The 22834-nt window shown below is 35.4% G+C and overlaps 1 protein-coding gene across 2 annotated transcripts in view; it reads left to right on the top strand.

The window, feature by feature from the left end:
• Positions 1–22834, top strand: part of SP3 (Sp3 transcription factor) — a 58109-nt gene that overhangs the window by 27505 nt on the left and 7770 nt on the right. For both annotated transcript variants that reach the window (XM_012650793.1, XM_012650792.1), the window contains exon 5: positions 19041–19233. In XM_012650793.1, the coding sequence (XP_012506247.1) occupies positions 19041–19233 (193 nt within the window). The remainder of the gene's footprint in view (positions 1–19040; positions 19234–22834) is intronic.

Below are 22834 nucleotides of genomic sequence, written 5' to 3'. Positions count from 1 at the left end.
AAAAAAAGAAATCTGGGCTGTTTGGTGATTAGAGTAAGTAAGTATAGTGAGAATGAAGAGCACTGAATACCATTGGTAAGGATTTTAATTTTTTTAACTTGACTTAAGGAGTCCTTGAAAGTTTTTGAATGGAGGAAAAACATGAATAAATCTATGCTTGGAAAACATTTCAGGAACAAATTGGACTGGGAAGAAACTAGCACCAAAGAAGGGTAGGAGGGGCTACTTCAGTTATACAGGGATAAATTTATGAAAGTAAAGGAAGAAAGAATGCTAGACATTTGAAAGGATGAATTTATAGGATTGGTGATTAGCTATCAAAAGAGATGAATCCGTTGTTTCCTGAAAGGTTGTATCATTGGCAAAGTCATGAAGGGAAAACTGATCTGGGGACAGCAAAGTGTTACTAGTTTTAATGGTTGAATTTGTGGTGTTATGTTGAAAGGACTGTTGGTAGTAGAGATAGAGGACTGAGCTCAGGACAAAGGAATGAAATTCTGTAGGGTAGAGGTTATGAGAGTAGATAAAACTGAGCAAGGGAATTATAAAGATGTTTTGGGAAATTTTGGGGGTGGAGTGGGGACTATAATTTAAACGAATACTTTTTTTGCCATTTCTGAGATATTCTTTTTAGGATAGTAAAGTTAGTAGGTAATATATTTCCTTGGATAACAGGAAAACAGTTTCTCTCTCTCCTCTGACATCTGCTATTGGAAAGTTTAGTTTGGACTTGGCAGATAGTTTTGGTTTCAGTTGTTTTGCTGGTTAGGTTTTGGTTTTGTCTTATTTGTTGTTTTCCCTCAGAAAAGCAGCTACATGGATTGCCTGTCAGTTGTAGATATTATCACCTCTGCTTTATTTGTAACAGCTTATTTTGTCCTAGACTGATTGTTAATACGTTAGAATCCCCAACTTTTAAAACAAAAGTTTTGTAAGGAGGAATTAACTGCTATATAAAACCAATTCACATACATACCAGTACATTTATTCCCTAAGCAAAATTTGCTGTTATATTTACATAAGATTCTTCTTGCGATGCTTTTTTATTGCCTACATCTTACTTACAGATTTGTAATTCTCAGTACTTAATTTAGTCATTTGTTACTTTTGGTCATCCTGTATGCCAAAATTCTTTCTTAAATGCTTACGTGAAAACTGAATGGAGTAGGCCGGGCGCGGTGGCTCACGCCTGTAATCCTAGCTCTCTGGGAGGCCGAGGCGGGCGGATTGTTTGAGACCAGCCTGAGCAAGAGCGAGACCCCGTCACTACTAAAAATAGAAAGAAATTAATTGCCCAACTAAAAATATATAGAAAAAAATTAGCCAGGCATGGTGGTACATGCCTGTAGTCCCAGCTACTCGGGAGGCTGAGGCAGGAGGATCGCTTGAGCCCAGGAGTTTGAGGTTGCTGTGAGCTAGGCTGACACCATGGCACTCTAGCCAGGGCAACACAGTGAGACTCTGTCTCAAAAAAAAAAAAAAAAAAAAATTGAATGGAGTTTAAGGATTTATTTTTAAGAGAAAGTGTTTTGCCTTAAAACTGTGAAAGCAAAGCTTTAGACTTTGAAGCAATACCTTATATTTGTGGATAAATCAGTAGGCAATTGATTCTTAGGTAACAGTGTCAAATGGCTGAAAGTTAACTTTAAACTGATAAGAACAGATACTACGCTTGATCTTAGCCAAAAGGCCGAGAAGCGATGGAAAGTTAACTTTAAAGGCTGTAAGGAGATCTTTTTGAAAATTGGTAAAAATATATTTAGTTTTGATTATTTTCCTTATTTTGCTCTCTTTCACCCCACTTTTGAGGAATAAATGTGGGTTTTTTCTTCCCATCTAATTTTCCTTCAGCCTATACTTGTTTCAACAGCAGTAACCAATCAGAAAGGCTTGGTAAGAAAGTTTTAAAGAGAATTTGAAGTACTTGTTTGCTAAAATGAATTAAAAGAAATAGTATTTGAGCCTGTTCCCGTATTTTCAGTTGCTTTTACCAAATCTCGAGAAACTTTAAGGGAAAATTATGTTCCATGGTAAAGAAATTTTATTTGTCCTAGATTTACTATTTAGTAGTAGTTTATTCACTATATTCAAAGAGCCCCCACCACTTTATTATTTTATTTGCTTTTTGAAGCAGGCCTATATTGGAAGAAAAGGAAAATCTGAAAGGTAGAATTCCTTGAAAACAATTTGAAAGTTTTAAATTATGATTTAAAAAATGGGTATGTTAGTTATCAGTGCTGTACCTAATATTTCTGGTTCTCTTCCTGGGCACACCCTAGTTGGGTGTAGCTGTGTAGTTTGCTTTGGCTAATGAAATATGCCATAGTGTGACTGCTCCGTTAGCATTGATCCGGAAGTGAGGAAAGCATACAGTACACCCTCAGCTGACTTACGATGGATGTGAATAAAAGATAAACCTTTGTTTTAAGCCACTGGGATTTCAGGGGTTGTTACTCCAGCTTCATTTTGCCCCTCATTGTCTTGTATGGTAGCTGCTAGCTCCATGGTCCTATTAAACACTTGAAATGTGGCTAGACTGAATTGAGATGTGCTGTAAGTATAAAATACAGACTGAATTTTGAAGATTTAGTATAAAAAATAGAATGTAAAATATCTCAATAATTTCATACTGATTCATGTTGAAATGTAATTACTTTGGACATATTGGTATACCTTGGTTTATTGTGCTTCATGGAGACTGCGTTGTTTAAAAAAAAATCGAAAGTTTGTGACAACCCTGCATCCAGCAAGCCTATTGGTGCCATTTTTCCAACAGCTCGTGCTCATTTTGTGTCTCTAGGTCACATTTTGGTAATTCTCGCAATAGTAGTGATACATATGATAGTGATAGTGAACATAGTAAATGTTGTAGGTGTTCTGATTGCTCCACTGTTTCCCCATCTCTCTCCATGTTCTTGGGCCTCCCTATTCTCTGGGACAGGACAATATTGAAATTAGGCCAATTAATCACGCTACAATGGCCTCTAAGTGTTCAAGTAAAAGGAAGAGTATCACATTTCTCATTTTAAATCAAAAGCTAGAAATGATTAAGCTTAGTGACGAAGGCATGTTGAAAGCCAAGATAGGCCAAAAGCTAGACCTCTTGCGTCAAGTAGTTAGCCAAGTTGTGAATGCAAAGGAAAAATTCTTGAAGGAAATTAAAAGTGCTCCCCCAGTGAATACATGAATGATAAACAAGTGAAACAGCTGTAATGTTGATATGGAGAAAGTTTTAGTGGTCTGGATAGATCAAACCGTCCACAACATTCTTTTAAGCCAGTGCCTAATCCAGAGCAAGGCCTTAACTCCCTTCAATTCTAGAGTTAAAAGGCTGAGAGAGGCCGGGCACGGTGGCTCCTGCCTGTAATCCTAGCACTCTGGGAGGCTGAGGTGGGAGGATCACTTGAGCCTGGGAGTTTGAGGTTGAAGTGAGCCATGATGATGCCACTGCACTCTAGCTGGAGCGACAAAGCAAGACTCTTGTCTTTAAAAAAAAAAAGGCTGAGAGAGGTAAGGAAGCTGCAGAAGAAAAGTTTGAAACTAGGAGAGGTTAGTTCATGAGGTTTAAGGAAAGAAGCTGGCTCCATAACATGAAAGTGAAAGTTGAAGCAGCAAGTTATCTTAAAGATCTAGCTAAGATCATTGATGAAGGGGGCTACACACAACAGATTTTCAGTGTAGATGAAACATCCTTATATTGGGAGAAGATGTCATCTAGGACTTTGATAGCTAGAGAGGAGAAGTCAATGCCTGGCTTCAAAGCCTCAGAGGACCGGCTGACTTACTGTTAGTGGTAATGCAGATGGTAACTTTAAGCTGAAGCAAATACTCATCTACCATTTTGAAAATCCTAGGGCCCTTAAGAATTATGCTAAATCTGTTCTGCCTGTGCTCTATAGTTGAACAGCAAAGCCTGGATGACAGCACATCTGCTGACAACATGGGTTACTGAATATTTTAAGCCCACTCTTGAGATCTACTGCTCAGAAAAAAAGATTTCTTTCAAAATATTACTACTCACTATGAACCTTGGCACCCAAGATCTCTCATGGGAGATAGGCAAGGAGATTAATGTTTTCATGCTTGCTAACACAACATCCATTCTGCAGCCCATGGATCAAGGAGTAATTTTGACTTTCAAGTCTTACTATTTAAGAAATACATTTTGTAAGGTTATAGCTGCTCTAGATAGTGATTCCTCTGATGGATGTGGGCAAAGTAAATCGAAAACCTTTTGGAAAGTATTCACCAGTGTAGATGCCGTTATGAACATTTGTTATTCGTTGGAGGAGGTCAAAATATCAACATTAGCAGGAATTAAGAAGTTGATTCCAACTCCCATGGATGACTTTTGAGGGGTTCAAGACTTCAGTGGAGGAAGTGACTGCAGATGTGGCGCTCTTAATAGCAAGAAAAATAGAATTGGAAGTGGAGCCTGGGCCGGGCATGGTGGCTCACGCCTGTAATGCTAACACTCTGGGAGGCCGAAGCAGGAGGATTGCCTGAGCTTAGGAGTTCAAGACTAGCCTGAGCAAGAGTGAGACCCTGTCTCTGCTAAAAAGTTAAAAAACCCAGCCAGGTGTTGTGGCACGAGCCTCCCAGGTAGCTGGGACTACAGGCACGTGCACCATGCCTGGCTAATTTTTTCTATTTTTAGTTGTTTGGCTAATTTCTTTCTATTTATAGTAGAGACGGGGTCTTGATCTTGCTCAGGCTGGTCTCGAACTTCTGAACTCAAGCAGTCCTCCTGCCTCGGCCTCCCAGAGTGGTAGGATTACAGGCGTGAGCCACTGCGCCTGGCCAAATGAAATATATTATTAAAATTAATTTCAGTTTATTTTTACCTTGATGTGGCTATTAGAAAATCTGAAATTACATATGTGACTTGCATTATATTTCTATTTGATAGCACCTATATTGTAGGTGATTCTGACTAATACGAAAATGTATGCAAGGAATAGTGTGCTCTAACAAAAAACCTCAACTGTGGCATTGGCTCAAGGGTCAGGCAGCAAGAAAACTGATATTAGAAGTTGGGAAGATGACGGTGCAGAAAAGTTGGTAAAACTTGCCCGCAGTAACTTGGAAGACAAGTAATGTATCTAATGCATTTGTAGCTTTAGGGGATGAGGTTGGAAAACATTATATTTTAGCTTCCTTGGTTTCATTTGGCAAGATGTTATGAGAACGAGATGAGCTAGAAAATAATTGGCTGGTTTGCAAGTAGGAATGAGAAGTAGTAGAGAGTCCAGAAATTTGGGGATTTGTAAGATAAGAAAAAGCAATTGCTTCTCACTTCCAATTAGTAAGGTGAAACTGAGAAGACTTTTGAGCAGATAGTTAAAAGTCAGTCTTTTGGCAGGAATCCAGTCAAGGTTATGACCGTCACTTACATTGTTAACACTTCTGAATGGTTTAAAGTAATTCAGAGTATAGGTCTGTTGAGGGAGGTGTAGTGCCTTTCATTTGGGTTAGGGAGAAGAGACTAAAGGTGTGGATTCCCAGCTAAAGCCAGGTAAGGTCAAGGTCCCCACAATGAAGTAGAGAGAAATAGACCGTTGTATCAAGGGGCAAGAAAGCAAAAAAAAATGTAGTAAATCTAAAAGGCATATTTTAGGGAAAAAAGCAGTGGTTGGAACTGGCTAGAATCAAGTACATAAGCCTTCTAAGTTTTTCAGGGAGTTGTATAGTCAAAGAAACCACAGGCATGGACCAAAGTCTGAAAAAAGTGTAATTGGCTTGTGACTCAATGATCTTGTTCCTCACCCCATCCCTCCTGAACCTTCTACCTGCCTGCTAAGGATTATGCTCAACTGAGAAGGCACTCTCTCTGATGCCCACTTGACTTGCAGTAGAAGATACCAGACCAGCAAAAACCTCCCAAAGGGCAGAACCAACCTAGGGGCACAGAGAACAATGGACTGAGAAACTCCTCCCAAGTATCAGTCACAGCATTCTGCACCTTCCAGGTCATAGAGCCCTTACGCTTACCTGTTCAGCTGGGTTTATAAATTGCTGTGAATCAGTGACTCTTAGGTCCCCTTTTTTTCTTTTGAATAGGAATATTTTTTGTGGTTATGCTTATATTTATTGTCCTTGTGTACTGTGCGTGTGAGTTGCTGTGAAGAGGGGCCACATCCCCCACAGATCCTGTCCTTTGAGCTTGATGCTGTGACTAGATGGGATATTTGGATTACCTTCAACAGGGAGGGGCAGGTGTATTTTGCATGCAGAAAGAAGAGTAAATTGAATATTTGACCAGCAGGGGGACTAGGGAGTCATGATTCTTCATAAAAGGTTTACTTTTCTTCCAAGCACATGATAGGATTACTTTTTCCTTTAGTTATTAAAGTCAGGCATGGACCCATATTTTTTTGTAATCAGTACAATGTGAGTGGAAGTTGAGGACCAGGATGTAATTTGCCACATTCCCTATTACCTTCCTTGGCAAGGCAATCTTGGAAGCGTGTGCCAAGTGAAGCCTAGGTTCCTGAGGGACTGTTAAGAGCAGATCTCCCCTGCCAACTTGAATTGGATGTGTAAAATTTATAAGAAATAACTTTTGTTGTATCAAGCCATAGATTTTGTGATTGTTACTGTAGCACAACTTCACCGGTTCTGATTGATGTGTTAGGTTATAATTTTGGTCACAGTAGTTCAATAAATGTTTGAATTGAATATGTAGAAATTTGAGAGTGAAAGAAAAATGTACAAATTCTAAAACTGCTAAGATTCAGCTTTTTAGCTTATATTCCTTGTAATAGCCAGCCTACGTGTTGACTAAGTGTCTTCTTTTATAGGTAATATGGCAAAGAGATTACTTAGGTAGAAGACACAGGAAAAAATAGAAAACAGTGAAGCTTGTAACATTATAACTAGGAATAACTATTCAGAGCAATACATAGGTGTGGTTTAGTGGATCATTTAAAGCTGTTTTCTGTTTCTAGTAATACCAACCCAAATTAGGATTATTTATAATCTGCAGAAGGTGTTTTAAATAATCCTTAGAAAAAATAATATTCATTTCTAACACAGTATGAGGAAAGGGAATCTTTTTGTTTTGTTTAAAGGCAATATTTTTTAAACAAAGGGGGGAAACCCCAAACCATGATTTTTTTTTTTTTTTTCTCCTAGCCGTAGCAGCAGTGGCATCAACATCAGTTTTAATCCAGTGCTGGAGCAGAACCCTTTCTTCAAATGAAGTCTTAGGTAGAACTCTAGTGTATAAAACTAATTTCGGTGGGGCTGCTCTGATTTTTATGACAGCCAGGACCTCATATAATCCTCTTCTCTGCTGGCACTTAAGTATCCTTTAAGGAACCAGCTTACAAATCCCTATGCTGGAGCAGGTATAACCACTTCATTTTGACCATCTTCATTTTGAGGGGTTTGGGTTTCTTAGGAGCAGCCTCAGATCCTTTCTTTAGTCCTACTTTATCCAAGAATTATATATAGTTTCAACAATCCTAATTGATTTCCAAGTTTAAAACTGGCTTGAAAGTGTACGTTAGAAGGGATGAGTATGATGACCTGGAAGGTGGAAGATGGAGAGAGTTGATGTCACCAGAGTTGTGAAGAAGGCAGCAAAACAAGTAGATATAAGAAATCAAAAACTAGAATTCTGGACATTTTTAGTTCAGTGTTCTAGGGGTTATTTAATAGCATAAATTACTTTTAATAACAAATTAGAGTCATTAGACAAAGATTAATATTCTGAACTTCCTGCCAAGGAAAGTAGGTATATGTTTAATTGATTCTGAAGAGATTTTTGTTCAAAGTATGGTAATCTGTAGTTATCTGGTAACTATCCTAAATAATTCACGCCCTGAAGGGTTTGAATTTCCGAAGTTTTTGATGTATTTTTAAAGTGATACACAAATAATTAAACATTGAAATAGTAAATAATACTCTTTCCCAAAGTTTAATTTAAAAAATTTTATAATTAAAGCATATCAAAAAGAACCTTAGGTTATTTAAATTTTAGAAAATGAATTTATACTATGCTATATGCCATTACCATTGTATTTCAGCAAATTATAAGAAAAGCATAACTGAACTGTGTTTTGTCATAGCTATTTCTAGAGTATTTTAAGAGGTAACTACAAGCCATCCAATTTGAAAGTTTTTTTGTAACATGCAATTAGACTGAATTATTAATAGTAATAGAATTATATGGAAGCTGTTTTTGTATTCTTGGTGAGTAACATAAACAAATATATACATGAATCTGAATGAATATACATGTATCTACTTGGTAGAAAGTATGAAAACTGAGAATAGGATTCTGATAGGTATACCTATTAAATACCAAGAGGTGAGGTTAAAAAATCATATAACTTGTTGTTTTTGTCTGTTTTCTCTCTTGGTTTTACTAAAAGAAGGAGGCTTAAAAAAACAACAATGTATTTTGTTCTCAAGTACTTAGACGAAGAAAGTATTTGCTTATTCTAATAATACAATATTTAGAAGCTTAGGTGATTGTGGGGTGGGAAGATAAGTAAATTATGTTAGTATCCAATTTCTGTTATAGTCATACTTTGTTTTGAATCAAGAGCAATATGATATCTTCCTATTTGAGTACCTAACCTTATTCATAATATACAGCTTCAGATCATTTTTATTGTCCCTAAAAGTTAAGTCTACTGTTAGGATGAATGTTTGATACTCTGAGGAGTTGAATAGTGTGAGTTGTGAGTTACACTAGCTGCTTTTAGCAGATCACTTTCCTGCTGTTTCTTGGATGGTTGTTAGGAATTACTGGGAACTATCTTCTTTTTTTTTTTGGTATTAACCTGGGGGAAAACTTTTTTAAAAAGCCTTTATAATAGCTTTAAAGTAGTCTGTCTTTTTTTTTTTTTTTTTTTAATCTGAAGGAAACAGGAAGACTAGTCCCTAAAGCTTGGGGAAAGGGAAGAGCCTTAGCAAAGAGTACCATATGAAGTAATAGCTTAGAAACATATCGCTGTGTATCTTTCATAGTTATTCTAAATTTCTTCCCTGTGGCAGTGAAGATTTTAATTATGAAGTTCCTAAAATAAAAAGTCCTCTATGGCAGTGCAAAGCAACAGGAGAGACTTTGCCAGATTTTTTAATTATGGTAAAAAACACATAACATTAAATTTACTATCTTAACCATTTTTAAATGTACAGTTCAGTCGTGCTAAGTATATTCACATTGTTGTACAGTAGAGGTCTAGAACTTTTTCATCCGCAAAACTGAAACTGTACCTGTTAAATGCCAATTCCTTCTTTCCCCTCTCCCTAGTTCTTGGCAACTACCTTTATACTTTTTGTTTCTATGATTTTGAGTACTTTAGATACTTTATCTTTGTGGAAACACACAGTATTTGTCTTTTTGTGCCTGGTGTAATGTCCTTGAACTTCATCCATGTTGTAGCATGTGATGGGATTTCCTTTTTAAATACTGCATAATATTTCATTGTATGTATGTACTAAATTTTATCTTTCCCAAATGTTTAAACTCTTGCTAATTTGATATGATGAAACAATTATTAAAATCACAGGTATTTATATGTAAGGGATGCTTATTTAAAGCTGCCATTCCTGTGAACTTGCCCTGGTAGGGAACTGATCTTTAGCAATGCCTGCAGTATGGTTTTGCACAATTATTTTTCTTACGTCCTGTCTCCATCCATTTTCAGCTGTGACTTCAGGCAAACTACATGACCTCTTTGTTTTCTCATCTAGAAAGCAGAGGGAAAAAATAGTACTAACCTCAGGGTAGTCGGGAGCATGAAATGAGTTAATTTAAGTGCTTACAGCAGTGCCTGACGAGCAGTAAATCTTATGTGTTAGCTAGTATCATCATCACCATCATCATCTGAGAGAGCAGAACACTTTCCCCTTAACAGGGGCTCTGAAGTACTAGATGTACTTCAGATTAAGTAAGATAAAGCTAATATTTCACTATTCAAAATATATTAATTGCAAGTCACATGGTCTTTTTCTCACATATTTGTGGTAAGACTAATATAAAATGAAATCTGTTAAGACATGTTAGAAAGTCAGTCATTTTCATTTGTATGTGTGCGTATCCTATAAAAGCTTGTGTATATTTAATAGGAATAATCTTATTAATGTATAATCTCCAAATGAGTGAAAAAGCTTTGAAGATAATTTGGAAAACTGCTGTAAAATGTGGAAGATTAATAAAAGATTAATTTTAAATGAGAGGAGAAGACCAGTTACAGAAGAGTAACGATCCAAATCTAAGGAGATGGAATTTGGGGGAAGAGATTGCTTAATGTTAAAGCATAGATACTATTTATATTTTAAATTATATTTGGTAAGGGTATAAAAATTTAGAGACAAGGTCTCACTCTGTTGCCCAGGCTGGAATACAGTGGTGTGATAGCTCACTGCAGCCTTGAACTCTTGGGCTCAAGCAGTCCTTTCTGGTCTGCTACTGTCTGGCCACTTTTAGTCAGTCTTTTTTGCTGGTTCTTTTTAATCTCCTCTGCTTATTAAGTTCGGAGTGCCCCAAAGTTTCCTGCTGTTCTACCCTGTATTCATCCTCTTGAGTACCTGGGACTGTAGGCATGCACCACCATGCCTGTCTGTTGTTTGTAAATTTTTTGTAGAGATGGGCTCTTGCTGTGTTGCCCAGGCTAGTCTCCAACTATTGGCCTCAAACAGTCCTACAACCTCAGCCTCCCAGAGTGCTGGGATTATAGGTGCGAGCTACTAGCCCAGCCAAAATTTAGTTTAAAACCAGATCCCTAAAGAGTTAACTTCTTTTGATTAGACTAGGGCAGATATGCTTTTAGGAACCCGTTTCTATAATTTAGAACTATTCCTTTAAAAGAAAAGTTTAAAAAAAGACTTGAAGTAGCTCTGAAATGTCCATAGCAATCTAAATAATTATGAAAATAATTAAAATAATAGATGACATCTTGTAGGATTATCTTGTTATTCTGTTTAGGTGATTTTTATGGCAAGTGAAACTGATTAAAGGGCAAATGTAAATAAAAATTAACTTTTAGAATCAAATGAAGTAATTTTATCAGTGCTTTAAAACGTCAAAGGCAGAGAATATGAAAGACTTTTATAAGAGCAACAAAATCCTAATGATATGCTATAGATAAAGGAGAATGTCTTATTTTATCAGCCATACTATAATTCGTATTTATCTAGTGTTAGCTACTTAAGTTAAATATACATGTTCCAGACTTGATAAACCAACTGAGAATTTATCTTAAATATTCTATTAGCTCTGATGAGATGTAATTTAGCAGTTAATTTTAGGAAGAGGTATTTAGGAGTTTCTTCTGGTAATAAATTTAATAGAAATCGATCCATGCCCTGAGTTGTTAATGCTTAACTAATATTGAAAATTAGTGTTTGTAACGATATTGTGTGTGCCTGTGTGTGTGTGTGTGTGTGTGTATGTGTATATATATATTTCATCATTTAAATTTCCTGTTTCCTTTTTACTTCAGCTCTTGCACAGGTTTGCAGGAAAATTTTTTCTTACATACATTTCCCTTTCACAAGCTGGTTTTGTTGGTAGGCCTTGAAAACAACCACACTCATGGGACAAAGATGTTGTCAGTGCTGTACTAGGCCAGATGAAACTTAAACTTTTTGAGGTAGAGAATAGACATAATAAAAACACCAATGTAGTTTATAAAGTTCTTTAGTGTTATGCAGATATCCTTGAATTTCTGTTTCCATTGCTTAAATGTTTTGCATTTAAATTAGTTTTTCCTTAAACACAAAAGTCAGATTTAAATGAGCGTATTCATTTTTTATACTGCCAGTGTATATTAGATACTGCTACTAAATATAAAAGCTGGTTTGCAGTATTTCAGGTACTCTTATGTGTTAAATCTACATTTCTGGGCTAACCTGTGCCAATTTATAATGTTTGCTCTTACAGATAACTCTAAGCAAAACTCTTAGAATTATCTGTACTTGTCTCCAATTCATTACTTTCTGTTCTCAAGTCTACTTTAGGCAGGGTTTTATCCTTACTTCACTGAAACAGCTCTTGTCAAGATCACCAGTGATTACCACAATATTATATCCAAGGATCATTTCTTAGCCCTCATTTTAAGGATTTTTCAAGCATTTGACATAGTTGATTATGTTCTTCTTGAAATGATTTCTTCATTTGGCTTCTGGACACCAGTTTCCTCTTATCTCACTGGCCACTTTTGGTCTCCTTTCCTTTGCTGGTTCTTTTTAATCTCCTCTGCTTACTAATTTTGGAGTATCCCAGGGTTTCCTCCTGTCTATCTGTATTTCACATGACTCTCTATACCAATTATATATTCTTATACTGGCAGGCAGACTTCTACCTGAACCCTAGACCCATTCACTACATGATCAGCATCTTCATTTGGATATTTAATAGGCATTTCTAAACTTTCATATCCAAAAATGGGCCCCTGATTGGCACGCCTCCTCCACAATCTTTTCTACTTCTAGTCTACCTATCTCAATTAATGGCAACTCCGTTTTTCTAGTTGCTCAGGACAGAAACCTTGGAAGTGTCTTTAACTCCTTTTCTGTTCTTGCACCTCACATAATAACCTATTATCCATCTGTTAGTAAATGTCTTTGACTCTACCTTCAAAATATTTCCTGACTGACCACTTCCACCACTTCCTCATCAATACCCTGCTTTTAGGCCACCGTCATCTTTTCCTTTAATAGTTACAATAGCCTCCTAATTTAATTAGTCTCCCTACTTCTGCCCTTGCTTCCCAACAGTCTCTTTAATACAACATCTAGAGTGATCCTGGATTTATTTTAATAAAATGCAATTCAAATTATATCACCCCTTTTAATCCCTGAGTGGCTCGTGGCTTTTAGCACTCAGAATAAAATGTGAAGTTCTTATAATGGTCTACAAGATAGTACACAGTGGCCTGTAACATCACATATGATCCTAAAATCCTAATCTCCCCACCACTACCCACCATTGTTACTCTGTCATTTTATCACTTACTGTTCTTCCTCCACGTTCATTCCACTCTAGCCATACAGGCCGTCTTGCTTTTCCCTGAACACACCAAGCACACTTCCAACTTGGTTTTCTTGCTTCTTGGAGTACTCCCCCCACCCTCTCTTGCTTGCTTCTTTGCCTCCTTCATGGTCAAATGTCAGCATATCAGCAAAGCTTTTCATTGGCCACTCCATTTAAAATGGCAACCACTCCCCTCCTTTTGTTTCTTATCCCTCCTTACCTTACTTTTCCCCCATAACACTTAACTACCACCTGAAATGCTGCATATTTATTTGTTTTTTGTTCTGTCTTCTCCTAACTAAAAGGTAAACTTGACAAAGCAAAAACTCTTGTTAACTGCTTTATCTTTGGAACCTAGAACAGTGACTGGCACATTGTAGCCACTGACATATTTGTCGAATGAATACATTTATATTGTAAACTTCAAATTACGGGATTTAATTTGTGAGGTACACTCATTTTAAGTTTTTTTATGTGTATATGGGGAACTAGAAGCCATGGAAAGAGAAATTTATCATCTATAATAATTCCTAAGTAATCTCCTATAGGTTACTTAAAATATTTCATTTAAAATAATCTTTATATTGAAGTATTAATATGCATCGAGAAAATACACAAATCATGTGTGTATAACTTGATGAAATTTTACAACATGGAACATAAAGGAGAAACTACCACCCAAATCATGACATAGGATATTATCAGCAACCCCAGATATCTGCCTGTACTCAGTCATTATGCCTCTCGAAAGTAGGCAATCACCACTCTTCTATCACTGTAGAGTGGGGCCCTGCCCTTTTTTAAAGACTTAATTTTTTTTTAGAGCAGTTTTAGGTTTTCAGTAAAAATGAAAGAAAGGCACAGAGATATACCATATACCCCCTACCCCCACATACATAGCCTCCCTCATTATCAGCATCCCCCCATCAGAGTGGCACGCTTGTTACAGTCAATGAGCCTACCCTGACGCATTATCACCCAGAGTCCATACTCTACGTTAGGGTTCCCTCTTGGTGGTGTGCAATCTATGGGTTTGGGCAAATGTATGTCATGCGTCCACCCATATTATACAGAGTATTTTCACTGCTCTAAAATTCCTCTGTGCTCTGCCTATTCATCCCTTTCTCCCGCTTAACCCCTGGGAACCACTGATCTTTTTTACTGTCGCAGTAGTTTTGCTTTTTCCAAAATGTCATATTGTTGGAATAATCATTGCCTATTGTTTTGAGTTTTATATAAATTGAATTTTTTATTTATATTAAAAAATCATGTATGATCCTATTCCCTGTATATATAGAGAATATGTATACATGGGAGTGTGTGTTGCTTGTTTTGTTTAAAATATGTTTGTGAGATTCATTCCTGTCATTGCATATAAATTGTTAATTTTCATTGTTTTGATATGTTCCATTGTATGAATGAATATATTATGATTTATTTTTCCATTCCAATACTACCGGATATCTGGGGTTTCTTTCCAGTTTAGAGTAATTAGAAATAATGTTGCTGTGAATTTTGTGCATGTTTTTTGGTGTCATATATATGCATTTCTATAGGGTATATACCAGGGGATGAAATTGTTTGGGCCATAGGGTATACATAGGTTCGGTTTTAGAAGATACGGATGAAAGGTTTTCCAAAGTGGTTGTACTGATTTATACACCCACCATTACGTGGGAGTTTTAGTTCCACTTCCTTGCCAACAATTGGCATAGTCTGTTTTAAAATATTTAGTCATTCCGTGGGTGTTTAGTGATTTCTCATTGTGAATTAAATTTTTATTTCCCTGATATTTATTAATGTTGGGTACCTTTTCATACTTTTATGGGCATTTGATGGATTATTACTTTCCCTTCTCCTGAGCCTTATAAACAGTCTCCACTGTAGAATAACTAGGTACCATGTAGGACACTTAAGTACAGCACAGTAAAAAAATGTTTTCCTATTAGCTACTCTAAGATATCAGTATGTAAATTTGACTGCCTAGTATTGATGACTTATTTTTAAGCTATCTCTATTAAATTGTTATGTATTTGGCAAAGGAGAATTATTTAGGACTTACTAGATAAATTTATTTTAGGATTAGCATTCTAAAATATACCCACATGTGTATGAGTAAGTACAATGGTTAAAAATTGGGCACAACACTTTTTGGGCAGTTAATTTATTGTCTTCGGTGAGCGCTTTATGGTCATGTCTATGTGTGACTTAATCTTATAAAAAAGAAATCTTCTCTTTATGTATTATTTGCGTATAGAAGTAGCATAGAAAAGTAGAGGACAAAGTTTTCCCAGGTAATTATTACCTATATTGGAAGTTCCCTTTTAAAGAAAGTTTATTCATTTAGTCAAATTGTATTTTCTGAGCACTTCTGAGTGAAGCATTCATTATCTAAAGGGATGTATAAGCTAATAAATATAACTAATTCTACCATAAGCATGTGTAAAGGAGATGACTTTTGAGCTAGTCTTGAAGGATAGATAAAGGTTAGGTAAAGAACAAAAGAATTAGGGAACAGTCAAGGCAAGAGAAGTAGCGCATGCAATGGTGTGGCATTGGGAGAGGACGTGTGTTCTGAAAATGATGAGAATTTCAGTGTTCTAATATTGAAGATGGAAGAGCAGAGGCCAGATTGAAAGATTTTTGAATACCAAGTTAATGAGTTTGGACTTTATCCTGTATAAAATAGACAATTAGTGCAAGCGTTAAATTAGGAAAATGATACAATTAGATTTTTACTCAGGAAGAAAACTTGGGAAGCTGTGTAGAAGATGAATTGGAGAAAAATGAGAAGCTGGGAATGGACTAACAGTACTCACCTGAAGTTGATAGAGCAGTTAGATTGAATATAACTAAGGGGATACAAGGACAAGGGTTGGTATGGACAAGGTATGTTCAGTTTGGACCTGCTAAATTCTATGTGTCTATGGTTTGTCTAGATGGAATAAGAAAGAAAACTAAGTTGAAAGTAGTTATGTCCATGACATGTTCGTTAAATGTGTGTTTGTAGGTTCCAGTAAGAGAATTGGTAATAGGAAAGAGTACAGATGTTCTAGTATCTTCCTCCCCTCAGTCAAATTGCATTTCATTTTTTTCCCTCTCTCATCAGTTGCTTTTTTGTTCTCTATGTTCGGTCTTTGTTTGTAGGTCCAAGACCCCTTCATTCGTTCCGTTTGTTCATTCTTCCTTTTCTCTCTCTCTCTCTTTTCTTTCTCTTTCTTCCTTTCTTTCCTTTTCCCTTTTTCTTTCTCTTTCTTCTCTTTTCTTTTTTCTTTTCTTTTTCTTTCTTTTCCCTTTCCCTTTCCCCTCCTCTTTCTTTCTTTCCTTCTGTCTTTGTTTCTTTTCTTCCTTCCCTTTCCTTTCCCTCCTCCCAGGACCTCACTCTGTCACCTGGGCTAGAGTGCAGTGGCATCATCATAGCTGACTGCAACCTTAAGTTCCTCACGATAGCTCACTGCAGCCTCAAGCTCCTGGGCTCAAGCAATCCTCCTGCCTCAGCTTCCCCAAGTAGCTGGGACTACAGGTGTATGCCAGCCACACCCGGCTAATTTTTCTATTTTTTTGTAGAGATAGGGTCTCACTCTTGCTCAGTCAGGCTGGTCTTAAACTCCTGGCCTCAGGCACTCTTCCTGCCTCAGCCTCCTAAAGTGCTAGGATTGCAGACATGAGCCACCATACCTGGCCATTCATTCTTTGTTGTTTTTTTTTTTTTTGGAGACAGAGTCTCGCTCTGTTGCCTGGGCTAGCGTGCTGTGGCATCAGCCTAGCTCACAGTAACCTCAAACTCCTGGGCTCAAGCAGTCTTTCTGCCTCAGCCTCCTGAGTAGATGGGATTACAGGCATGCGCCACCATGCCTGGCTAATTTTTTCTATGTATTTTTAGTTCTCCCGCTAATTTCTTTCTATTTTTAGTAGAGACGGGGTCTCACTCTTTCTCAGGCTGGTCTTCAACTCCTGAAGCTCAAACGATCCACCTGCTTCGGTCTCTCAGAGTGCTAGGATTACAGGCGTGAGCCACTGCGCCTGGCCCATTTATTCTTGGTATTAGTATTTTGTCATCTAATTTTTTCCTACTGTCCTATCAGAAATAATGTTAAATACTCAAAAAGTTGAATATTAAACTGTAAAATGAGCAGCTTTAAAAAAAGTCCAGTGAGATCCCTCATGTTACAGACTTAGAATTTGTGTAATTTTGTATATGTGATATCCATATGTTTTATTCAATTTGTAAAAGCTATCTTGCACAATATTTGTGCATTATTTTTGACATAATGATACAGGTGGACATCTGATTATAAAGGAACAGAGTTTAAGACTCCTGTATCTGGAACGATTTTATACACATCTGATTATTTACTTCTTCACTGAGAATATAGAAACAACAGATTCGGTTTCCCCTGAATTTCCAGATATCAAATTTATTCTGCATCTGGGCCTAGCACAGTTTGTGGCAGAGTGGATAACTATGAATATTTATTGGATGAATGAACTTCTCAACTAGACTTTTGAAAAAGTCTGTATTTGTTATTAATATTTTCTCCCTTCTCATTCACTTTTTTTAGTCCGTTTCTTTCTTGATTCATTGCCTTCGATGTTGTCCACTTCTTCCCTTTCTTGAAATACATTTTTTCCTTTTCTTTTATGGTAGCGTGTTCTAGCTGCTCTCTTCTCCCCTTTCCTTAAATGTTTTTATTCCTCGTAGGCCACCTTCTCATCTCATGCTACTCATGGTCCCTGAGTGATCTAACTTAATTCTTTGGATGTGCTTCTCACTGGTGTATATATTGATAACTCTCAACTCTCTATCTGTAGCGCACACACTGCTGCTCTCTGAGCACCAAACCTGTAGGTCCAGCCTTTTTACTTGTATGTCTCACAAATGGTTCAAACTCAGTGACCTTCAACCTTGAACTCATTAACTGTTCTTTTCCACCTGGACCTTCTCCAGTATTTCCTGTCTCAATGAATGGCACCACCACCTACCCTGTTGTCCCATTTTTTCCCCCCTCGATTCTTGATGTGGTTAGTCTGATAAAATAAACTAGTTTTAAGCTACCTGAGGCAATTTTCTTGACTGTTGATTATACATTCTAGTTTTTGTTAGTATAAATTCAGGAGTTATTGGGCACATTTGATTTTTAAGGTTATTTTTGCCCCAAGTGTTAGTGTCTAATACAGGTCTAAAATAATTAAGATTTTTTTTGTTAACATATGTCAAACCAAGATTTGCAGGAATTTATGTTTTACCAAAAATGGTTATATTCATTGTTGTAAGTCATTCATTGTTCCTTTTAAAAAATTAGTTTTCTGAAATGAAAAAAACCTCAGTTGATCTGTTCTCTTAGTTTCACTTAGAAAATGACGTATTATTATCGATATATAAATAAATGTTTGACTCTGCCAAAAAATGACATAACTTCCTGCCATATTCACTTTTTTCACCATTGCATGCTTATTTCGTTTTCCAGTCTGGTTTATAATAAAACTCCTTGAAAATAGAAACTTTCTCATACTTCTGTACCTCCTTCTACAGTAATGTTTTGGCTGTTATAGAGATTTTAGTAATGATTGACTTTAGAGCTTAAGTTTATAACAGTTTTAAGTGAATTCTACCTTCATTTGCATTCATATGGTACCTATAGATAGGCATAATAGATGCAAGTTGTGAAGTAGAGATTAAAAAGGCATTAGAATTTGTTCCAGTCTGAATTGATCATTGGATTTATTGACTAATTGAACAACTGTAATTGAAGTTTCAGATTGCACCTCAGCTTGCTCAAAAAAATATTACCTGCTTTTATTACTGGATCTTTTAAAAAGTAAGCTTTCATGTTGGCTTTATTCCCTTTTTGGCTTAATCTCTGATATTTAGAATAAAATAGGTTGTTTTGAAAGGAATAAGCCACAATGAAGAGCAATGATTAAACTCTACAAACAGATGACTTTTGACCTCTACATAATATTCACTTTACCTTAGAGAGGTTCAGATCTCTTGCTATCTTTTTGGGCCAGTGGGCTGCTTCTCATCTGTATATGTTTTTTTCTTTAGATATTAGGATCAAGGAAGAAGAACCTGATCCTGAAGAGTGGCAGCTCAGTGGTGATTCTACATTGAATACCAATGATCTAACACACTTAAGAGTACAGGTGGTAGATGAAGAAGGGGACCAACAACATCAAGAAGGAAAAAGACTTCGGAGGGTAGCTTGCACCTGTCCCAACTGTAAAGAAGGTGGTGGGAGGTATGCACACATGAAACATATCCTTTTTTTTTTTTTTAAAGAATGCTAATATCATCACCCTAATTTTTGAAATATTGCATGCCATATCAATTTTGAGAAATTATTCATTATATGATCATTTTGGGTGTGTATCTGTATGAGTGTGGCAGAAGTTAGGGAACAAAATATATGAAATTCAATTTTCAGATCTAAATGCCTTTTGAACTAAACTAAACTTAGTTTACTTTCTTTCAAGTAAGTGTAATAGATACCATTTAATAGGGCCATATCAGAAATTAGCCTGTTTGCAAAGCAGCAGTGAGATTTGCCTTAATACAGGTAAAAAGTTGATTCTTAGGCTGAGACTAGCAGTTATGTAAAAATAAGTTAAGAAATTCAAAAATAGTTTATAAGCACTTCCATTTTTCAATGAAAGTGAAAAATAAGCCTTAATAGATAGAATTTTTTAAAAAGTGGGATTGTAGTAATTCACTTGAGTGTTCTTAAAAATAAACATAAAGACAGAATAATATGATAGGATGATCAGTAATTACGTTAAATGTGAATAAATTCAGCTTAATAAGAGATTAAGGCTCACATCATATTTTTAAAAAACATAAAGTACAGTCTGATGTTGATTATAAGGAATACCTCAAATAATTGGCACAGAAATGTTGAAGACAAGGGATGGAAAAAGATTTATTAGGCAAGTGTTAACAAAAAGAAAACTTGGTTAGCATCAAGCAAGGTGGGAGGGATTAAAATGATGAGCCTCAAATGGACAGATAGGGGATATATTATATTTCTTTAATACGAAGTTTCCATCAGGAAGATTTAATAGTCATGGTACCTTTTTGCGCAGCTTTGAAATATATAGAGCAAAAATTGATAGAACTCTAAAGCCGTACTAAACAAGTCCTCAGTCATGGTGAAAAGTCTTAACACACCTACCTACTCTTTGAAATGCACAGTTTAGGTAGACAGAGTATACTATTAACACAGTTAACAAACTTGATCTAATAGAACTTGTCTGCCTTTGAATTGGTCTCATTAGCTAATTTGGACATTGGCCAGCCCTTTTTTAATAATAATGGCTAGTGACTGCTAACGTTGAGAGCTTACTGTGCTCCAGACAGTTTTATACATGAAACAGAGGTTGAATGACTCTTAAGAGTACACACAACTGGGATTTGGACCTAGTTTCTTAATCTAGAGCCTTAACTGTTAAACAGTATTGACTCCCAAGTGGATCCGGATAAGCATCTGATCCTTAGGTATTTGTATTTATTGTAATTATTCACTTGTTCAAAATTTTATTTGTTCTTTGACATGTTTTGGTCAATTAAAATAAGTGTGAAATTCTGGCTATGTGATAACTTTTCCGAAACTTACTTTCATTTTAGAGGAGTTTCTAAAATAAATTATTTATGAAAGTAAAATCTAATTACAGGTCAAGGCCCCAGCCTATGCTTCACATATTCTTTACTTTAAAATGAAAATCATTTAATTTATTAAACTAACATATCCTCATAAAAATCCAGAAACATAGAGGTATGTTTAAAAACACTAAAATCTTACCCTACTTGAGGATAAGCACAGTAACATTTTTTGTTTGTATCCTTCTAGACCTTACATGCATTTTAAAGTAGAATCATCTAATTCTCAGTGTTTTCCATGTCTAGTCTTGTTTTGAGAATTTTTGTGACCATATTTCCAAGTCTTTATAGTCTGTATCTTTTTTTTGGTTGTACAGTTTTCTATTGTGTGAATGTATAATAATTTAACATATTTTGTTGGGATTTTATTATTGTCATAATCCTTATACATATGTCTGCACATTTGTCTGATTATTTTAGTAGTATAAGTTGGCAGAAGTGGAATTGCTGGGTTAAAGGGAGTTGACTGCTAGAAAGGGTAGTGTCTGCTCTTCACTAGCGGAGTATGAGAGTATCTGGTTTCCCACACCTTTGCCAACAGTGGATTTTATCATTTTTTTAAACTTATTAATATCTGGCAGATGAAAAATAATACCTCAATATTGTTTTAGTGTATTTTCTTACTGCTTGGTGAGGTAGAACACTTTTTGGTGTTATTTTTGCCATTTTAAAATTTCTTTTGTAGATTGTTTTTCTGTCTTGTGAATCTGTTAATTTGTGTAACTGTCATGTGTATAAATATTTTTCCCAGTTTTACATTGACTTCAAATTTATGTCATTGGTTTGCAAAATACGTTATTAATATACAAGTAAAGAAAGAGTTCCATTACCTATAACTTGGAAACTTTCTTTAAGCACAAAAATTTTAAGTTAATCTGTCCTTTAGTAGATGCCTTATTACCACAATGCTGTTATATGTTTTTCCTATCCCAAGGATTATAAAAATGTTCACTTAGACGTTTTCTAGAACTTTTGTGACTTCATTTTTTAAAAGCTTACTTATTCTAAGCAATAAAAATTGAGATTCTTAAGAAACTACGTTCTTTCTTAGAGCCTCTTTGAACAAAATTCAACTGGTATATGCGTGATAGGCACAATTGTATAAATGACAATTATTGCATATAATTAGTGAAAGCATAACATAAATTGTAAATCCAAAATATTCCAAAGTGTTCTGTAAAGGTGAGTGAGGCTGTACTTAAAATTGTTTTTAGAATATTGGTCTTTTTTTCTCAACTATTTCTTTAAAAAAAAAAAAATATAGGCAAGATGGCATTTTTAGAGTACTAATGTCATTTATATTTAGATAAATAAATTTTATTTGCTTACCTTTTTGAATAAGGTATAAAATATAATTAAATACTTAAAATTGTATTAATTTGGTCAATATTTATTGAGCAAAACCATCCTTCAGAGACTCTTTAATCTAGTGGAAGAGATAAACAATTGTAATGAAGTAAAATGACTTCTAGAGGCATTATTGCTATATAGGTTTTGTATGGATTATGCATTAAATCCATATTTTTAAAATTGTGCAAAATCTATTTTCTTTTTTCACTTAAAAAAACATTTAATAAAAGACCAGTTTATATATTACTTTGAATTATGTCCGTAAAAAATTCAAATATACAAATCATATTCCCAAACCCAAAAGAATCTTTTCAAAAAAATGAAATACAGACATAGACAAATTGAGGATCCAAATCATTTAAAAAATATTGAAAAAAACACAGTAAATTATTTTTTTGTAATTAGAAACAAAACAACAAAATGACAGTTTTACACAATGGTAAAATTTCAAAAAGCTCAATGATGGAGCAGTGGTGCCACCTTTTATTTAAATAAGTACTGTTCACTAATGCTTTTACAGTAATACCAATTTTAATTTCGTTAGATAATGGATTTAAAGGTCAAATCTTGAAACAGCGAAAAAATAGAATTATAGTTAATATTTGAACATTCTAATTTTGCCTGTGTGTTTAAAGTTGTGAATTATGGATATATCCTCCAGAAAAGTCAGGTATTTGGTAAAGCAAGGCACACAGGACCAAATTTTGATAAAGGTGCTTTTGTTTGCTTCTTTGACTCTTTTAAATATCCCGGAGATTCTAAAGATGACTTTCAATATAGCGTAAATAACTTTTATTAACCTTTTCCTATGTAAAGCATGTACCCATACTAATTAT

The sequence above is a fragment of the Propithecus coquereli genome, unplaced genomic scaffold (genome assembly GCF_000956105.1).
Source record: "Propithecus coquereli isolate 6110/MARCELLA unplaced genomic scaffold, Pcoq_1.0 Scaffold34, whole genome shotgun sequence".
NCBI lineage: Eukaryota > Metazoa > Chordata > Mammalia > Primates > Indriidae > Propithecus > Propithecus coquereli.
Note: the sequence above shows the minus strand (reverse complement) of the source record. Positions and strands in the feature narration are given on the sequence as shown.